This window comes from Phyllobates terribilis, unplaced genomic scaffold (assembly GCF_046119375.1).
Source record: "Phyllobates terribilis strain yellow unplaced genomic scaffold, ASM4611937v1 Scaffold_4__5_contigs__length_816908805, whole genome shotgun sequence".
In the NCBI taxonomy this organism is placed as follows: domain Eukaryota; kingdom Metazoa; phylum Chordata; class Amphibia; order Anura; family Dendrobatidae; genus Phyllobates; species Phyllobates terribilis.
In genome coordinates, this window is record NW_027362764.1 from 84536475 (window position 1) to 84556103 (window position 19629).

The 19629-nt window shown below is 40.2% G+C and overlaps 1 protein-coding gene across 2 annotated transcripts in view; it reads right to left on the reverse strand.

The window, feature by feature from the left end:
* The window catches only part of MPP7 (MAGUK p55 scaffold protein 7), a 381349-nt gene that overhangs the window by 10131 nt on the left and 351589 nt on the right, over positions 1–19629 (reverse strand). For both annotated transcript variants that reach the window (XM_073677586.1, XM_073677588.1), the window contains exons 15-17: positions 16916–17009; positions 14104–14212; positions 6205–6348 (exon numbers count right to left, since the gene is read on the reverse strand). In XM_073677586.1, coding sequence (XP_073533687.1) covers positions 6205–6348; positions 14104–14212; positions 16916–17009 — 347 coding nt within the window. The remainder of the gene's footprint in view (positions 1–6204; positions 6349–14103; positions 14213–16915; positions 17010–19629) is intronic.

A 19629-nucleotide genomic window follows, 5' to 3' on the forward strand; every position in this document is an offset into this window, starting at 1 on the left:
TGCTGTTGATAATAACGTCACAAGGATTCTAATTAATGAAGCTAAAAAAAAAAAAGCATTCTCTATAGGAATAACACAAAAACCAATTAATTAAAATGGGAACAGGCTCCTAAACGGCATGTGTATCTAAGATCCTTACTTCTAAAGTGAAGCTCCTGCAATAATCAAAATCTTCGGTATTATGGTCATACTTCATGTGTACAAATATCCCATTATTACTATTCATAATATAATTGGATCTTTGACGAAGACGCTTCCTGCAATGTCTACACGTTGGGAGCTTGGCCGCAGCACTTCATTGTAGGGTTTGCAGGATTAGAGAAACCATGACTGCTTTCTTCTAGAAACAGCGCCTCACCTGTCCATGGGTTGTATGAGGTATTGCAGCTCAGCTCCTTCAACTAAAAACATTAATATTATAAAAAAGCTGCCTGAGAAAGTTTATGTAACTCCTTTATTACAAGTCCTAATATTATGAATGTGAATATCCCCGACCCCGGGTTATCAATGTGCTGTATATGTATACATATTAATATATACAATCATTTACTTAACCTCTCTGCTACCAGAACAAAGTGAATTGAAAGTTGACTTTGGTTTGGTACTCGCTGTATGCGATCCATTATTGCCAGGCCTGAAAACGTTTAAGTTAATAAAACTTTTATGAAACAATAACACATTTTCTACTCGTAATGCGCAGAACTCTGCGGCCCCTGTAACCTCAATATGCAGCGTTCTGAGAAATGAAATGTCTTATGCTGGAAAGAAAGAAATCTATGTAAGGCCTCATTCAGACGGCAGTGGTTTTTCAGATCCACCAATGCTCAACATCAAGTCTTAATCTCCTTTAGAGAAGTGACATTAGCACCAGAATCTGGCAATATGAAAACCTCATCAAAAACCACATGGATTCTTGCTGTGAATTTCTCTAAGGGCTCGCTCACACAAGTGTATAACACGGCTGAGTGCTCTCTGATGTTTCACCTGATAGCACTTGGACCAATGTTATACTATGGGACAGTGCAGAGCTGCGACTTTTTTTCTCATGCCGATTCAGCATCAGAGAAAAGTCGAGTGGCTCAGGAATCCGGATCAGGCGCTCCCATACAAGTCTATGGGTGGGTGTAAAACATCAGACTGCACTCGGATGTCATCCGAGTGCAGTCTGACATCTGCGGACTCAGACAATGCAGAAGATGGAAGAAATTAAGTTCTCAAGTTCTCTGCCTTTTTCACACCTGTGCTCATTAGCATAACTGTAACCACCACTCCACCATACCACCGCATGACCAGCCCTACCCTCACCTACTGTATCCTCACCCATCCCTTGTAGACTGTGAGCCCTCGCGGGCAGGGTCCTCTCTCCTCCTGTACAAGTCGCTGACTCATTTTTGTTCAAATTATTGTACTTGTTGTTTGCTATGTATACCCCTTTTAAACATGTAAAGCGCCACGGAATTAATGGTACTATAATAATAAATAATACAACCCCTGGCAAAAATTATGGAATCACTGGGCTCGGAGGACGTTCATTCAGTTGTTTAACCCTAGAACGCATACCTGGGGCCTCGCAGGCCCGCCCTGTTAATTGCTTTCTATTTTCTGCAAGATTACTTTAGTTGGAATTTTGAAACTCTAGGTATTACTCAGGTATATAGTTGTTTGTCATTTTTGTTTGAGTTATTCCATGTTATTTGCACACGGGTCTAAAAGGCCCCAGGTATGTGAAAAAGTAGATTTTTATGGTCATGCGTTCTAGGGTTAATGTTGTTGAAAAAAAGGAGATCACAGACACGGCACAAAACTAAAGTCATTTCAAATGGCAATTTTAGGGCTTTAAGAAACACTAAAAGAAATCAAGATTAACAATGTGGTACTCAGTAAGGGTAATTTTTTTCAGACCAAGCAGAGGGAAAAAATTATGGACTCACTCAATTCTGAGGAAAAAATTATGGAATCACCCTGTAAATTTTAATTTCCAAAACTAACACCTGCATCAAATTAGATCTGCTCATTAGTCTGCATCTAAAAAGGAGTGATCACACCTTGGAGAGCTGTTGCACAAAGTGGACTGACATGAATCATGGCTCCAACACGAGAGATGTCAATTGAAACAATGGACAGGATTATCAAACTCTTAAAAGAAGGTAAATCATCATGCAATGTTGCAAAAGATGTTGGTTGTTCACAGTCAGTTGTGTCTAAAATCTGGACCAAATACAAACAACATGGGAAGGTTGTTAAAGGCAAACATACTGGTAGACCAAGGAAGACATCAAAGCGTCAAGACTGGAAACATAAAGCAATATGTCTCCAAAACAGGAAATGCACAACAAAACAAATGAGAAACGAATGGGAGGAAACTGGAGTCAATGTCTGTGACAGAACTGTAAGAAACCGCCTGAAGGAAATGGGATTTACATACAGAAAAGCTAAACATAAGCCATCATTAACACCTAAACAGAAAAAAACAAGGTTACAATGGGCTAAGGAAAAGCAATTGTGGACTGTGGATGACTGGATGAAAGTCGTATTGAGTGATGAATCGCGAATCTGCATTGGGCAAGGTGATGATGCTGGAACTTTTGTTTGGTGCCGTTCCAGTGAGATTTATAAAGATGACAGCATGAAGAGAACATGCAAATTTCCACAGTCATTGATGATATGGGGCTGCATGTCAGATAAAGGCACTGGGGAGATGGCTGTCATTACATCTTCAATAAATGCCCAAGTTTACATTGATATTTTGGACAGTTTTCTTATCCCATCAATTGAAAGGATGTTTGGGGATGATGACATCATTTTTCAAGATGATAATGCATCCTGCCATAGAGCAAAAACTGTGAAAATATTCCTTGAAAGAAGACACATAAGGTCAATGTTATGGCCTGCAAATAGTCCGAATCTCAATCCAACTGAAAATCTTTGGTGGAAGTTGAAGAAAATGGTCCATGACAAGGCTCCAACCTGCAAAGCTGATCTGGCAACAGCAATCAGAGAAAGTTGGAGCCAGATTGATGAAGAGTACTGTTTGTCACTCATTAAGTCCATGCCTCAGAGACTGCAAGCTGTTATTAAAGCCAGAGGTGGTGCAACAAAATACTAGTGATGTATTGGAGTGTTCTTTTGTGTGTTTGTTTTTCATGATTCCATAATTTTTTTCTCAGAATTGAGTGATTCCAGAATTTTTTCCCTCTGCTTGGTCTGAAAAAAAATCACCCTTACTGAGTACCACATTTTTTACCTTCATTTCTTTTAGTGTTTCTTAAAGCCCTAAAGTTGCCATTTGAAATGACTTTAGTTTTGTGCCATGTCTGTGATCTGCTTTTTTTCAACAACATTAAACAACTGAATGAACATCCTCCGAGCCCGGTGATTCCATAATTTTTGCCAGGGGTTGTAATAATAACTGAGCTGGTTTTCTCGCATGAGAATCAACGCTTGTGTGTCCCCAAAATTAAAGGGATTCTTTTAGCAGGTTTTTGCTACCCCATTTGAGAGCAGCATGATGTAGGGGCAGAGACCCTGAATCCAGCGATGTGTCACTTACTGGACTGCTTGGTGCAGTTTTGATAGAATCCCTGTTTTCTCTGCTGTAGATGTAGCAGAGCTCAGAATGCTGAGACCCGTATAACCCCGCCCACACCACTGATTGGCAGCTTCCCGTGTACACTGTAGCAAACTGGTTTACTAGAGAATCTTTATACATTATCACTAAACATGAAAAATGCACTTTAAAAAAAATAAAATAAAAGGCAAAATCATCAATTCCTCTGATTCCAGTGTTTCTTACACTGCAATTTAAGCTAATGAAAAAATAATTTTTTCAATGTTTTCCAGGAGAACAAGCATTTCCTCCTTCCTCTTCTTCTCTACTGTCAGGTTTCTCGGTGTAAGTTAACTGTAGCAGGAGCCTCTCCCTTCTACCATGTCTGCAGAAGGCCAAAAATATTATGTCCCACTTGTTAACTAAGCTTCACCTCCTCATATGTTCCCAAGCTAAAAACAGAACAGATGACGACCAAAATTCTTTATTCTTTGTAGATTTTTTCAAGACTGAAAATGTTGCAAGCTGACAAGCAATGGGGGCATAATTATCTCTGACTTAATTGTAGCATTTATTTCTAGGTTTAGTGTTCCTTTAATACAGTGGTCTCCAACCATTTACACTTTGAGATTCACATCCAGCTCTGAAAGATGGTCACGAGCCACAGTATATGCGGAGAAATCGTACAAGCCCCCTGCATGCCTCTTTGAAAGTTATATTTCCCCCTTGTAAAGTAATACTTCAAATTCCCCATTATAAAGTAATAATGCCAAAAGTGGCTGTGAAGACCCGGGGTCTTCCGTGGGCGTAACACTACTCAGACAACACGGGGTGAGGGTAAAACAGCGTGGCATTATTTTATTGGACCATAAACACACAGAACAGTCCCAGAACATACCCAAGATGGTACAACATTACACAGCCTCACCCTTTCTTCTCCGCCCACCTGGGATAGAACAGCTGCAACTTTGGAGACTTCCAGAGCCAACTACCTCAATCAGTGCCCCCCCCCCCCACTTCTGGTGGGCCCCCACAGAGAGGAGGTAGCGGCAAGCCTAGGAAGCTAGCAGTCCATCGAGGTACAAGGCCAAGAGACCCGCGGGTCCCAACCTGGCCTCTCCGGGAATTTCCATTGAACCAGATGACCGGCGGGTCCCAATCTGGCTTCTCCAAATGTCTCCGTGGGTTGCAAGCGACTGGTAGGTCCCTCCCGGCAGCCCCATACAACATATCCATGGTCTCTCTGATGGTCAAATGGAGAAAATCTGTATCTTTCCAGTTAGGGCTGATACCTTAGACTAGAATCATGTAGAATACAAATCTGTGTCTCTTTAGTTGCCATGCTATCCATCTACTTTCCTGAAGGATGTCTCTCATTCTCCTTGTAAAGTCTTTCTCCAACCTCTGTTTCAAGTCTGACTGCTACAAAAACACATGTTCCTTCTGCTTCTCTGGGCTCAGACCCTCTGAACGGCCTGCTCTCACCCTCCCCACTTCAAAGCTAAGTGTGCATTAGTGGAGGTATCTTTCTCAGGTCGACAGCATCACCTGGGTCTACATGTGAGACCCCCTGTGATGAAGGCTCCGCCGTATCTTCTTTCAACACTTACACAATGGGCCTAGACGATTTTTGAACACTGGTTAGAGGCTCCAGAGATACTAATGAGATTAGTGGAATGCTGGACACTTTACAAGTTAAATTAGTGTACTTAAACTGACCAGCAAGCAGAACATTAATAAAACACAGCCAGCAATCTCTAATTAAACACGATAAGGTATTTCTCTTGGATTAACAAATCTAATTGTCTGGCTTATTAAGATTTTAGGCTGTATCGCCACAGTGGCATCTTATAACCTAATAATGGCTCAAGACTTATAAAGTACTTGTGCCCTTTTAAAAAATCATAGAGCGTGGTGACCCAATATAAAGTAATAATCGCCCAATAACCATTTAAAAAGTTATAATATGCTATAATATAAAAACCCTTCAAAAAGTAATAATGCCATAAGTGTCTTCTTTGAAATTAATAATGCCCGGAATGACCCCTTATAAAGTAATAATCCCCTAAGCACCCCCTTAAAAAGTAGTAATGACCTGAGTGCTGCTTATAAAGTAAACCCCTTCTCATGCTTGCGCTGTTCCAGCTTATACTCACCTCTCGTGCCGGCGCTGTTCCAGCGGTGTCGGCACTCGCATTCCTGGGACTCACGTATAAGTAATCAATAGGAAGTGAGCGCTGAGGCTGACCGCTCACTTCCACTTATATGTCCGAAGGTGGGAACAGTGAAGCCGGCGCCGATTATCGCCGGGCTCAGGTGACATAACCGCATGTGAGCCCCCGGGAGAGCGAGTGCTGACACCGCTGGAGCAGCGCCAGCATGGGAGGTGATTATAAGCTTTTTTATTTTAACAGGGTTTAACATCGGGATTGAAAATAGGTTGTCCAAGTTTTGGACAACCCCCTCAACGAGTAATAATACCCCTGATGTATGCAAATACAGCTGAGAGTAGCATTCACTTGAGCAAGCAGACAGTCGTGAGCCACATGTGGCTCATAAGCCACAGGTTGGGGACGCCTGCTTTAATATATTAACAATATTTACAACAAAAAAGGCCAGATAAAGACCCCCTCACGCCCACCTTAGGGAACACTTACTGTGAAGAGTTTCGATGACGCCCGATCATCTTTGCTGGAGATTACTTTGGCGTTCTTCCTCGTTTCTCTCAAGCGTTCGATAGATGGTGGCTTGATGAATATGACAAACGGTTTAAACTCATATGTCCGTAGGTGTTTTATGCTCTATGGAGGGAAGGAAAGTAAGAGAAAAAAAAATAGGGAAATAAAAAAAAAAAAAAAAAAAAAGAAAAATCAGAATAAGATATCTGTCTGAAAAAAAGATATTTTGTAATAGGAAACACATTACATTTTTCAAATATGTATGCTAGTATGCTAACATTTCCTTTAGAAACACTTACTGTATCGGCTGTTATTTCTATGGTTAGCAGGCTTTAATTTCCACATGCTTCGCCAGTCCTGGAAAGTTTGATAAGTTTGGCAGGCGCTACACTTACCACAGCCAGTAGGCATGTTTATGCCCAAAGCTTACACTCTGCTTTTTGAATTTGGTGGCAATTATATTTCAAGCAGACCTATGTCAACATACGGAATGGATATTTTCATTTCTTACTAAGCCCGAAGTCAGTTTGTTCGCTGTCAGCCACCATTGCTGTCTATTAATAATTCCCCTTTCAACTATACGGAGTGATGTCATATCTGGACAGAAAGTTACATTAAAGGCAGCAAAGAAAACCCTTGAAATTTTAACCTTTTATTTTTTTGGTGCAAAAAAAAAAAAAAAAAAAAAGTCTAAATAGATTCCATCTAGCTGACGCCGTCGCCCCTCTTTCCCAGGCTGTTTATTTAGGGCGAGTATCAACTCTGCTTTAACTAGTGTTTGCCTTCTGGCAGAAAAGTGTTCAGATGGAATTTGATTAAAATAGGTCAAGAAAGCATCCTACAAAAACAGTGCGTGGCCTCAAATACTCCACCATTGAGAGGTTACAAGCTGCCTGTAGTGTGACCGGCGCATAACGGCCACGGAAAAAGAAAAAAAGTCACCGCTCCAACTCTGGTATCTCTTATTGATTGGCTTCAGCTCCGAAATTAAATGACCGAAATCCGAAGATCTTTGGAATAGACTTTCTGCTCTGTAGAAAACTTTTTCTAAATGACAAATATAGAAAAGTTTGGATATTCCCAAACATCCCTTCATACTAGGAAGCACCCTACAAAAAAATAAGCCATGGCATAGAAAAAAAAAAATCTCTTTCACTCTGAAGATTTTGGGGAAATATCACAAGAAAAATTTTTGAAGTCAGTTTTGCTTGTGGTCGCGTGGCTGTTCTTAGCGGAAAATTTATCCAAGTGTCTCTTGATGTTTGACGCATCTTCAGATGTAATAGTTGTTAGCCTTTTTATGGCACTCCCTTACTGGAGTGAGAACTTTGTTTTGCAAACTTTTTAATAGTTAAACTAAACATATTTTTGCATACCTGACCATGCTGAACATTTTAAAAGTTGCAAGATAGGAGTAAAGAACGGCATGTGACAAAATGAGCTAATTTTTGACAACAAAAAAAAAATTGAATAAAAGTCTAGAAATTCTCTTTTGGGTTTCTATATTGGACTCAAAGTTCCAGGTGTGTAAATCCTCCTCCAAAGTAGAAGTCCAGCAGGAAAGCATCCAATCCCAAGACGAATGCACCCTCCAAATATGTGGAGACTTAGAAAGGTATCAGCCGTGAAGCAGCCATCTGCCCTTCTAGATATAAGTAATGTCATATGTTATACCATACATCTTGACATATGTTATTTGGGATTTTTTATGGGACATATTTACTGTGGATGAAACCGTACTATCCGCACTAAGGGCTCATTCAGATGTCCATTATTTTCTTTCATGAGTTTGATCAGTGTTTTTGATCAGAGTTTCATCCAAGTTTCAACAGTTTTTCTCGGATGGGAAAAAAAAAAAAAAGGTTTGTCCAGCTTCTCCTATTAAACAGAGCGTGAAAAAGGGACAGCACATGGATGGCATCCAAGTGCTGCCACAATTTTTTCACTGACTCATAGACTTGCATTGGAGAGTATGATCTGACATTTGGATCAATATTGGCCAAGTCTTTGTGAGTACAATGCAATCTTCCAAAGCTCCACCAATGCCACCCTTGGTGGTCTACAATGGTCTTTGCTGCAGAAATTAAGCCAAGGGGCCGCTACAACCAATAGTTGGCTGTAGTGATCACATGGATGTATGGCACGTGATCGCTGCAGCAAACTGCACTTCTGATTCCTATAGGACAACACAAAGGAGAAAGGAGTACGGTGGATCCCGGGCGCTGCCACTGACAAAGGTTAATCTAGGCAGAAAGTATAAAAAACTTCCAATTTACTGCAATGCGTTTCGGAGTAGAACTTACTCCTTCCTGAACTATATAAGAAAACACAGCCATAGAAGTTATCCACAATTGTCAAGACTCTGACAGCAGGGCTCAGTAACAGTCCTAGGTGAACACTTTTACTTGCGTTCTAAAGGGGACTTCCCAAGGAGTACAAAGTTTTTTGGAAAATGATAATTTAGCATCGAAAACTTCATCCAAGAACCTTGGCAAATAGTGGGGATGCAGCTGAGTAAGCACAAGGAGACCTGTACTAGCGGAGTCAGGTGGGCATAATAAAAAGGAGGAATTGAGCTACAATGGCCATAAAGGCTTAGCAAGACTAAATTAACAGCGTCCCACGTGTGCTCTCATGGAGTAGCTGCTCGAAAACTTCATAAATGGAATAAAGAGATCAGTCTGGATCACACAGGACATTTACTACAAGGGCAGTTGTAGGTAAGTGCAAAGTCAGGGATGACTGATATAAGAGTTGCTGTGCTGGAGCATTGCATTACTGATAACCAATGTCATGCTTCATATACTTCATGATGAAAAAAAACAAAATCACCAAGTTTCTCTAACTATACACTAAAATCTCAAACTGCCTTAAAGAGCTTGTCGGGTGAGAACAAGTTATCTATCTGCGGGGTAGGTGATAACTGATTGGAGGGGTCTGAGCGGCTGGGACTGGTACCGAAATGCAGAACAGGGAATGTTAGTCCCCAATGGGACACTTTTATCCCAGTTACAAAAAGGACTAGCATGTCAGATGCCCAAATGTCTCTCCATTCTCTATGGGGCTGCTGGAAAAAGCCGCATGCAAAGCTCAGCAGGTCCATATGGAATGAATGGAGCGACCGGCAAGCATGTGCACAGCTGCTCTATTCTAAAGGGAATAAAAGTTCCCCATTCAGCTGATTGGTGCAGGTACCACAAGTGTTGAGTGCAAGTGTTCATTACTCGAGTTTGCCGAGGGTGCTCGGGTATGCACTGAGTATAGTGGGAGCTCAAGTGACATGTTGGAGGCCCCGCGGCCACATGTTTTGCTCATACATTTGCTGACTGCAAATATTTTTTTCATTTTCTGGTAACACAATCGTGACACTGTAATAATTTAAGTAGCTACTCTTCCAAGTAATTGATCGCATGCTAATCACAGACTATCACTTGCCATTAGGGCAAGAGACTCTTATAATGTGGTCTCCATTGTGGTCATTATTGTTTAAAACATTATCTCCCACCACTAATGTTTGAACCTTAGTCATATGCAAATACTGTAATAATACGAGAAGGAAAAACCTGGAAGGAGACAAAACGCAAAATATGGTCTTATCTGTGTTGCAATATTAACAGATATGCACAAATTGTGCTCACATGGTTAAGCTGTGTGCACACAACCACTGATTGTGCTTAAGGCAAATGGTTTGTCCTGCGCTGCCGTGAAAGAATGGAAGATGCCAGTCCAGTAGTAAGTGTTTTGTCAACGCATTTCAAGGTATACAACTTCTTCATCAGGACAATCTCAAACCACAAACGTGGTTCTACAGACATTGCCTAATAGGATGTGTTTTTTTCTGCAAGCTAAAAACTGTAGATACTGCAAATTAACCTGATTGCATGGCGTAACAAATTCTAGGGATCTGGTGAGGTTTGAATTATGGGGAATGTTAATCATAGATCATTGGCACAATGGAGAGGAAAGGTAGTATGGCAGACAGAGATGAAGGAGATGATGTAACAAGGTACAGCATGGCGGAGAGATTTGTGGGCGAGTGTGATAAGTTTATGTTGTATTCTGTAGCAGATTGGCAACCAGTGCAAAGGCTGGCACAGGGTGGAGGCATCAGTGTAGTGGCTGGAAATAAAGATGGTTGCTGCATTCAGGATAGATTGGAGAGGGGAAATTTTTAGTGAGGGGTGGGCCAATTAGTAATGAGTTACACAGTAATCAAAACAAGAATGAATGAGGTAAATAAATTAAGACCAATATTATTTTTTTTTGGGACTCATTTACATGTGCGTGTTCTATCTATATTTTTCCACAGTTAAAAAACTATCCATCATGGTCTATAAGCTGTTCATCTGTTTGTGTTTTTTTGGCTGACCCAAGGTTTTTTTTTTTTTAAAAAAAGGTCCATTTTGGATGCAAGTCACACACTGATATAAATGGGTCAGTGAAAAAAACAAACAGAGCACAGATACCATCCAGGTGTCATCAGTGTTATATTGTTTAATGGGTAGGTGAAACTTGAAATTTTATTTTTTTTGCAAGCAAGAAAAACACTGATGGTAAAAATGGACAGTTGGACCAAAAATGGATCCAGTACACTGATGTGTATGTATGCAAAAAACCCCAAACCATCAGACACCTGAATGAGGCCTTAAAAGGGCAGATTCTGGAAATGTTTTTGAGGTGCAGGAAGGATACTATAAACCAAGGACACGCTGGGGGTCACAACAACAAAAAAAATAAAGTTGGTTACTGCACTACAGATCATGCAAATATGTGAGTCCAGCAAACAAACAATTTCTTACATATTCTTAAATCAAGCTTTCGGTTCTAATCGATGTTGCACATGTGACAATAATCCGTCGGGACCTCCTAAAATAGCTGTTAAATAAGCCATGTGCAACAAAAAATTTCAGGTGATTCGCCTTAAAAGAACCCTACGTCCTGCTTAACATTAATATTATCCGATACTTGGCTTTAGTGCATTAGGGCTGAAGATAAAGCTGAAAAATTGAGAGTGAAAACTCCTTTCAGCCACCACAAGTGTCTGCGGAGTGTTACAGGAGGAGAATACTGGAACGTCTCGGCTATGCAGCTTTGTGTACACTCATTGTTTCTTGAATCTGAGACGGAGGTCATCCGCCGCGAGAGCTTTGTCAAATCAATGTAGTGAATGAATTCCTCTAAAACATGTCACCTGCAGCTATAATCCAGAAAACACTCTATATCTCTTTCCAAGATAAAATAGACATGTTCTTCCCGCAAGTATCTGGCCCGGTCAGGACACGGCGCTCATCTACTAAGTCAGCAGAAACACAATCTAACAAATTAATAACTTCTTATATCAAGGAGGAACATTATTATTACCAAATCCCATTACTTAAAGGGGTTGTCTTAGTACAGATAACCCCTTTAAAGTGCCTTCACACACGGCATTTTAATGCGTTTTTTGTAGGCAAAACTAGGAGAGGCTTAAAAAAAAAAAAAAGAGAGAAGTAGGATATAGAAAAATATAATTCCACCACCTTTATGATCTATTTTTAACAAAAGCTTCACACACCGCTGAAATTTAATACATTAATATGTCATGTGTTAAACACACCCTAAATGCAAAAGACCAGATATTTCTGTGATAGATTATTAATTTCCCTATGAATATTGCCATCGCTGTAAATTATACTCACAATTCCCCAAGATATTCTCCTTATATTCCATGAGCGTACAATTATAATCATGGGTGCCGGCCTCCTCATTTTCTAGTTTATTGCCAGCACTATTTTAGGACATTTATCGAATAATGTAGGATCATACCAGAGATTTCTTTTTCTCATAAACTTCAGAGAACTGACGCAATAAAGTTATGAAATAGAAAACTATTTTTCAGTCTGCTGTAAACACATTTAATTTCTTGCATTTATATGGTTTTTTATGCTGGATAAAAATCAAGCTAAAAACAGTAAAAATCATGTAAAAGATCCAAGTAAGTCACATATGAGCTAATGCAAGGTGTGCAACGTACAAGCAAAAACATTACGTATACATATTCCGAAACATTATAACAGCCTGTTTTATAATGTTCCATTTACATTTGCTTATTATTATTATTTTACAGTATTTATTTTTAAAGAACTTTACAATAAAAAGCATTAAAGAGATTATCCACTACTTTTAAATTGATGGCCTATTCTTAGGATAGGACATCAATGTCTGATCGGCCGGGAAAGGCCATCAATGTAAAAGTAGTAGACAACCTCTTTAAATACCACACTACCAGTTGCAGATAATGGGAGAAAATGGCATTTTTTCCAAAAATAGTCCCATGGTTTAATGATCAACTATTCCTTTAAATTAAGGGACTCAAAACATATTCATCGGACAGCATACGGCCGCTGAAGCTGTTGACTATGGTCTGCGGGGCACCTGAGCTCCCAAGACATCCCTGAAACAGCAGAGAGCAGGCCTGAGAGCGGAGCGCACCGGTGCCCCATCATGCCGGAGCACAGTGCGTCAGAGCATGGAAGTCTTTTCCCTGCGTTGCTGAATCCGCTGGTGGTAGGTTAATACGGAGAGAATTTTTTTTTAACCCCCTCCCGACATCCGCCGGATATGTATGGTGCTGCGGGAGGTGACCTTCAGCAAATTGACGTACATGTATTGCACGGTGATGGTGCCGGCTGGCACCACCATCAGCGTGTGTCCACTGTATATCATAGCTGACACCTTATTGCAACGGTCATGATCGGTATTAATACCAATCGCAGCTGGTTAACCCTCGAGATTTCACTGACAATAGTGACCGTGGTATCCATACGGTAATTTGAGGGAGAAGGTACCCTTTTTAAGCCCATTGGAAGTACACGTTTGGTATCGAACAATCCGAACCATAACACTGTACGATAACCCATACGATGAACACCAAAAGAAAAAAAAGAAAAAACATGCCAAAAATGCAGCTCTTTCAGCATAAATACAAAAACAAATGGAATAAAAAATGATCAAAAAATCTTATAGAAAAAAAGAAAGGTATCTCTGAAAACATAATTTCGTCCTGCTCGGAAAGCGGCCCGTCAACTTCAAATTTTACCTATATGACCTATTTACCCGGCCAAGGTTGATACACGTGCTCTAAATATACAAAGCTCATTTTTTGTGTTTTTCTTAAAAGAAACCCAAAAATGAATGATAATAGTAATCATATCACAAGCTTGCTTACACTGTTTAGTCAGTCTGCAATATTTTCTACATGTACCTAAAAGGTCTTAAGAAAATTCTTCAGAGAACATAAGGGTTAATTTCCTACCGATCTATTCCATAGTCAGCTAGCTATGGATGAGTGGTGGCCGTACCTAAAGAGGTAGGGCGACACAATGCTGCTGTCTTACTGCGGAAGGAAGAGTGTGGGGAGGCTCCAGCTGCAGCAAGTTGTTCTACAGCCACATACAAGGCAGTAAGAAGGAGGAGGAAGGGCGCGGCTAAGAGATTTTTCTTTCTATATTTCTCAGTTTTAATTGTAATATCAAACAATATAAGATCAAGGTAAAAGAGGAGATTAATGACGGAATTATTGAATTATTTTTATGCATCCTACTGAGGAGGGAAGAGTGAGGGGAGGCGCCAGTTGTTCTACAGCCATATACAAGATATTGAGAAAGGGAAGGAAATGCTAAAAGATGCTTTCTTTACATATTTCTCAGTTTTAATTGTAATATGATGGAATTACTGAATTATTTTTATGCATTTTTAAGAAACAACTACCCTGCCCCTGTAACATAGGGAAATCTGAATCCCCTGCAGCCCTTTAAGCATATAATAGAAATATACATGCTTGCAAATAGGAAATTTCTATTTAACGGTAAGTCATTTCCCAATATAAATGGTACTTACGGGAGGCTGTATATCTAGCAGGCAGACTTTGTTCTTTGCCAGGACAGAACGCACGGAGTCGATGCTTGTGCCGTAGTAATTGTTTTTATATTCACCGTACTCAATAAACCTTATCAAATTAAATGAGAGGACAAAAAAAAATATATGTAATTTTCTATAGGAAAAAGAAACATTGATACATCTTTCCTAAGGTTAAATTGGAAGCAGAAGGATTTCTGTGTTATCTCCCCATGTTTTAGAAGAGGTCGTTGTTCTGCCAAGTCCGTTATATGTCATTTTTTAACATATATAAAAGATATGTGTATATATAAAGCTTGTATTTTACATTTCAAAATCACTAACACCTGCTAGTATTACAGTTAACCGGCAAAGAAAAAACACTTCAGCCTAAGAGCCCACTAATGTTTTCCATCACCTCTTTGTCTGAGCTAATGCTATGCAATAAAACACTGGAGAAGTTAAACAATTGAAACTACTGAAATTTCATTGCACGCTGAGGCATAGCTGCCTGGGGTTGCCAATGTCGAAGGCGGGAAGGAAGGCTTTGTCACTGTTGACAGAGAAAAGATGGTAGATTACTTGTCATAAACGCTTATCTGCGGCTTAAAAACCAAAACAGGATAGCTTAAAATATTGAACATATGAGCTATGGACCCGCTCCTGCCAATCATGCTCTGGGTCAGGAGCAGGCGATCTACGGCCGGCCAGATGTACTTTCCAGCAAGGTTCCAAAACAGTTGGAGACCCATCGGCAGCCCGAAGCTGAAGACAATGGATAATGCTCCAGAAAGGTCAGGAGTTTGAGTAAACTATAAGTCATATCACAAGGTCTTCCCTTATTCATATGGCAGTATAATGGGTTAATGTTTCTTATGTTTAACCCCTTAATGTCCACCAATTCGACTTAAAACTGATCTGCAATATAAGAGTCTAGCATCCCAAGACTGGTAACAATCCAGCAGCTATCACCTGTACACTATAGCTCACAACTTGCTGCATCAGCCACGACCAGTGTTAGCACCGACCATGGCCGTTTAACCCCTTAAAATACTGCTGTCAATACTGCAGCATCTAGATGGTTAACAGAGTGCGGGAGATTCCTCTTTAACCCCATCCACACCCTGAGATTTTGATTGTGTGGTCCTGATGTTTTCCATGGCAGTTCATGGCCAAATAACGACCTTAAAGTCTTCCAGCTATAGCGGCCTGTTCAGAAGTTAGAAACATTTAGGTGGTAAAAATACATTTTTTTCATTCCTGTCATGTCACTTTGCATTAATTCCTAAAAAGCACCTGAAGGGTTAATAAACAACCTGGAAGCAATTTTGAATATGTTGAGGGGCGCTGGTTTTAAAATGGTATCACTTTTGTGGGTTTCCAATATATAGGACCCCCAAAGTCATTTCAAAACTGAATAGGTCCCTAAAAAAAATATGTTTTGTCAATTTCCTTTAAAAAAATGAAAAACTGCGGCTCCATTTTTAAACCTTCTAAAATGTTAACAAAATAAAACAACATTTTACAAATGGTGCTGATGTAAAGCAGACATGAGGGAAATGTTATTTATTAATGTTTTTATGTGGTATGGCTATCTGGATTAAAGGGATAATCATTAAAAATTTGGAAATTGCCAATTTTTTTTAAATTTGTGACATTTCTGATATTTTTATAAATAAATACAAAACATATCAACCTAAATTTACCAATATCATAAAGTATAATGTGTCACGAAAAAAACAATCTCAAAATCAATGGGCTATGTTGGAAACATTCCAGAGTTATTACCACATAAAGTGACACTGGTCAGATTTCAAAAATTTGGCCCAGTCATTAAGGGGTTATCCTTATCCCGGACTCTCTTTTTTTTTTTCTACAGGGCTAAGCACTTCTTGGCAGGTAGCTGCTAACTACCTGCCTGTTCTGCCGTGCAATGATTTCTCCCAGCTCACAGTGGTCACGGACCGCTCCTGCAGGAGATACTCCTGCTTCCGGTGACGTCACGTTGACAGAGTAGTTCCTTCTCTTCCACTCTGCTATGTCGACAGGGCATCAGTGCTGATATCATGCCGATTGACAGCCGGCTCCCAGCTAAGTTAAGCTGAGATGGTGACAGTGACGCCTTGCTGACAGAGCAGAGTGGAAGAAAAGGAACTGCTTTGTCGATGTTATATCACAGGAATCAGGAGAATCGCCGGCAGGAGTGGCCCATGAACGCTATTAGTCAAGAGAGATTGTCGCATGGCAGAACAGACACATAGTTAGCAACTACCTACAGAGTGCTTTAACCCATATGGGGGGGGGGGGTGGAAGTTCTGGATAACCCCTTAAACTGTTCCCTCATTGTTTGTGCTCCCTTTTTGTTTGAGACGGTTAAAGTTTTTTTTGGCACAATTCAGGTTTCAACCCACTACTCAGGCTTATAGGGGTTGTCCAGTCAGCAGAAGATCTATGTGACTGCAGACTTGTGCATCCTCGCATCGCATGTAGATTCTGCGATGCGGGAGGTCATGTGAGCACAAGTATGTGAAATGCATACTTATGGCCACATTTCGACTAGATGGGTGTGGCTTCGCGCAATGCAAGCGTATTGAGTGAGGCCGGAAACAGTCTAGTCGGATTGTGGCCGGGAGGATGCATATTGCATACAACCCATGACTGCCCACTCCTGGCACCGAGAGTCCTCACAGAGCTCAGTGCTCGCATTGTGAGGGTTTTGAAGTCTGCAGCCACATACAGTGACTGCAGACTTGTAGGTTAAGACCGAACAACCCCTTTAAACAATACATAAGTAAACTTTGTGCAAGACACCTACTTGTTATTGTGGATGTCTGCTTCAAACAAGTGTTTAGATATAAAGATATATTCCACACCATCGCACTCCTGGTTCCTTTTTCCTCTTGTCGTATCTGTCATTATAGATGGAAAAACATGTAAGTGATATAACACTGAAATTATAGTATGGGCTTGTGCACACGACCGTATTTTCGGTCCGAGTGCTATCTGTCAAAAATTAGGATCGCACCCAGACCAACGTTATTCAAAGGGGCAGTGTAGATTCATTGACGGACTGTGCATGTAAAAAAAAATAATAGCAGCATGCACGATTTTCCTCCGAAAATCAGATGAGACTTGATGATTCAAGTTTATGGGTGCACAATAAACAAAATCAGATGCCAAACAGAAAAATAGAATAGCATCTGATTTTTACGGATACATTGCAATTCTGTAACATGGGAAATTGTAAATGGTCTTGAAAATGATTAACAGCTGCTGCTGCTGTAAAAAAAAACAAACCACTGATGACAAGTGAGAAAAAAATTGTCCCACTTTTCTGGATTTTTTATAAGGTTGTGTGACCCAGACCTCAGCGATCATACATTTATCACCTATCCTTTGGATAAGTAATAAATATAATTACGGGGAAAAAAACCCTTAAAAGTTGAAGGAATGTTTGGCCTGTTAAGAGAACGTTAGGGGTTAATTAATTGTTTTTATTGTTTTGCACTTAAAGAGCAAAAACAAGAATCTTTGATCTTTTTTTTTTTTTTAAGAAAAATAAAAAACAAACGTTAATATTACCAATAAAAGCATTCTATCTTATTGACATAAGGGGCTCTATGAACATGCACAGCCCATTATTGATACGAGCTCTGTTCACTACATGAACATGCACAGCCCATTATTGATATGAGCTCTGTTCACTACATGAACATGCACAGCCCATTATTGATACGAGCTCTGTTCACTACATGAACATGCACAGCCCATTATTGATACGAGCTCTGTTCACTACATGAACATGCACAGCCCATTATTGATATGAGCTCTGTTCACTACATGAACATGCACAGCCCATTATTGATATGAGCTCTGTTCACTACATGAACATGCACAGCCCATTATTGATACGAGCTCTGTTCACTACACTCATCTGTCTTCACAGTTCTTGAAACAGCTGTAGTAGAATAAAACTGTTCCAATGTACAGTGTACAAAAAAGAAAAGAAATACTAGCTGTATTTACTAGATGGTTTTAATATGGTTTTGTCATAAGGGTTATTTTTTCCATCACTTATCCGTGCGGATTTCCAGTGCGCTCGCCTGCTGCCGGCTGATGGGGTCTAATTGACAACAGAGGCTGAGCTCCCTATGGGATAACATATGTTAACCTGCATTAAGCCCTCAGCCTCCTGTGGAGGACAGAAAGGTTAAAGTCCCTTGGAGGAAATCATCTTTATAAGTATGTCTCAAACAGAACATTTTAACACATGTATGGGATGGGAGTGAGACCGGTGTAGACTGTTAAAGATGTACTCATCTGTCAGACAGCTCACTAAAGGAAAGGGCCGAGAGTCACACATGTGCGCCGAGATACAGACACGTTTCGTCTTACTGTGTCAACTTCCACCTCAAAATGAATCCACTACTGAACATGTGTGATGGCTGCACAGTTGGGGGCCCGAACAAGTAATGACGGCTCGCAAATGTCAAAGTAATTTCTTAATTCACTATCTTACAGACAAAGTATTACTTCTTTTACTCTTTTCCTGTGTCAACACATCACTAATTCAAGAAGAAGAGCGGGATCACTAAGATATTTTTTTTATTGCATCCTAAGCAGTTTTGAAAACTTTTAGGTGGTGGAACAACTTCCTTTAAGGTACCACTTCGGCGTATTTATTTTATTTCACCAATGATAGGTGTCAGTAACATATGTTCCCTGAGTATAGTAGAATACTTACCGGTGGTCGTCTTCTACTGTTTCTAGCGCCACTTTGGTCCCTTCACCACCATCTTGTGACCGCAGCGCTGATGGGCCGGAAGTCACTGATAACTATCTCTCTTAGGGCTCATGATTATTTCGGACGAGTGCTATACATGGTTTTCACAGATAGCACTCATACCCATGCTATTCTATGGGGCTGTGAACATGTCCGATTTTTCCCTCATACCATTTGGTCCAATGAAAAAAATCAGAGACGTGTCCAATTTTGATCTGTGCCAGATCAAAATCGGCAATTAAGTAAATGTTTGGTGGAGAAGTCCAAGAGATCAAGAACCAGTTTACACTTGACGATTCTCCGGAGATAAATTCTGAAGAAATGGGTCAGTGGAAAAAAACATTGGACAACTCAGATGACATTCTGATTTTCACGGACTGACAGAATGGAGAAGGTGGGAAAAATTTTTTTTTTCTCTCCACGTCCGAAAAAAACTGATGACACTCTGATGAGAGTATTATCAGAATTGGACAGTTTTTCTCGGATGAAGAGAAAACGGTTGTGTGACCGTACCCATAACGTATGAGTCTCGTTCATAGTCTCAGACTTTTATTGAGTATTAACTGAAGTGACTTCCGGTCCGCTCAGGAAATGCTTCAGTAAACTGGCCAGTCACAACTCCAGGCACAGAAGATGACCAGAGTGGCACTGGAAACAGCAGAAGACAGAAACTGGAAAGTGTTTTACTACACACAGGGTACATACATTACTGATACCTATCCAGTGGTGAAATAAATAAATAAACA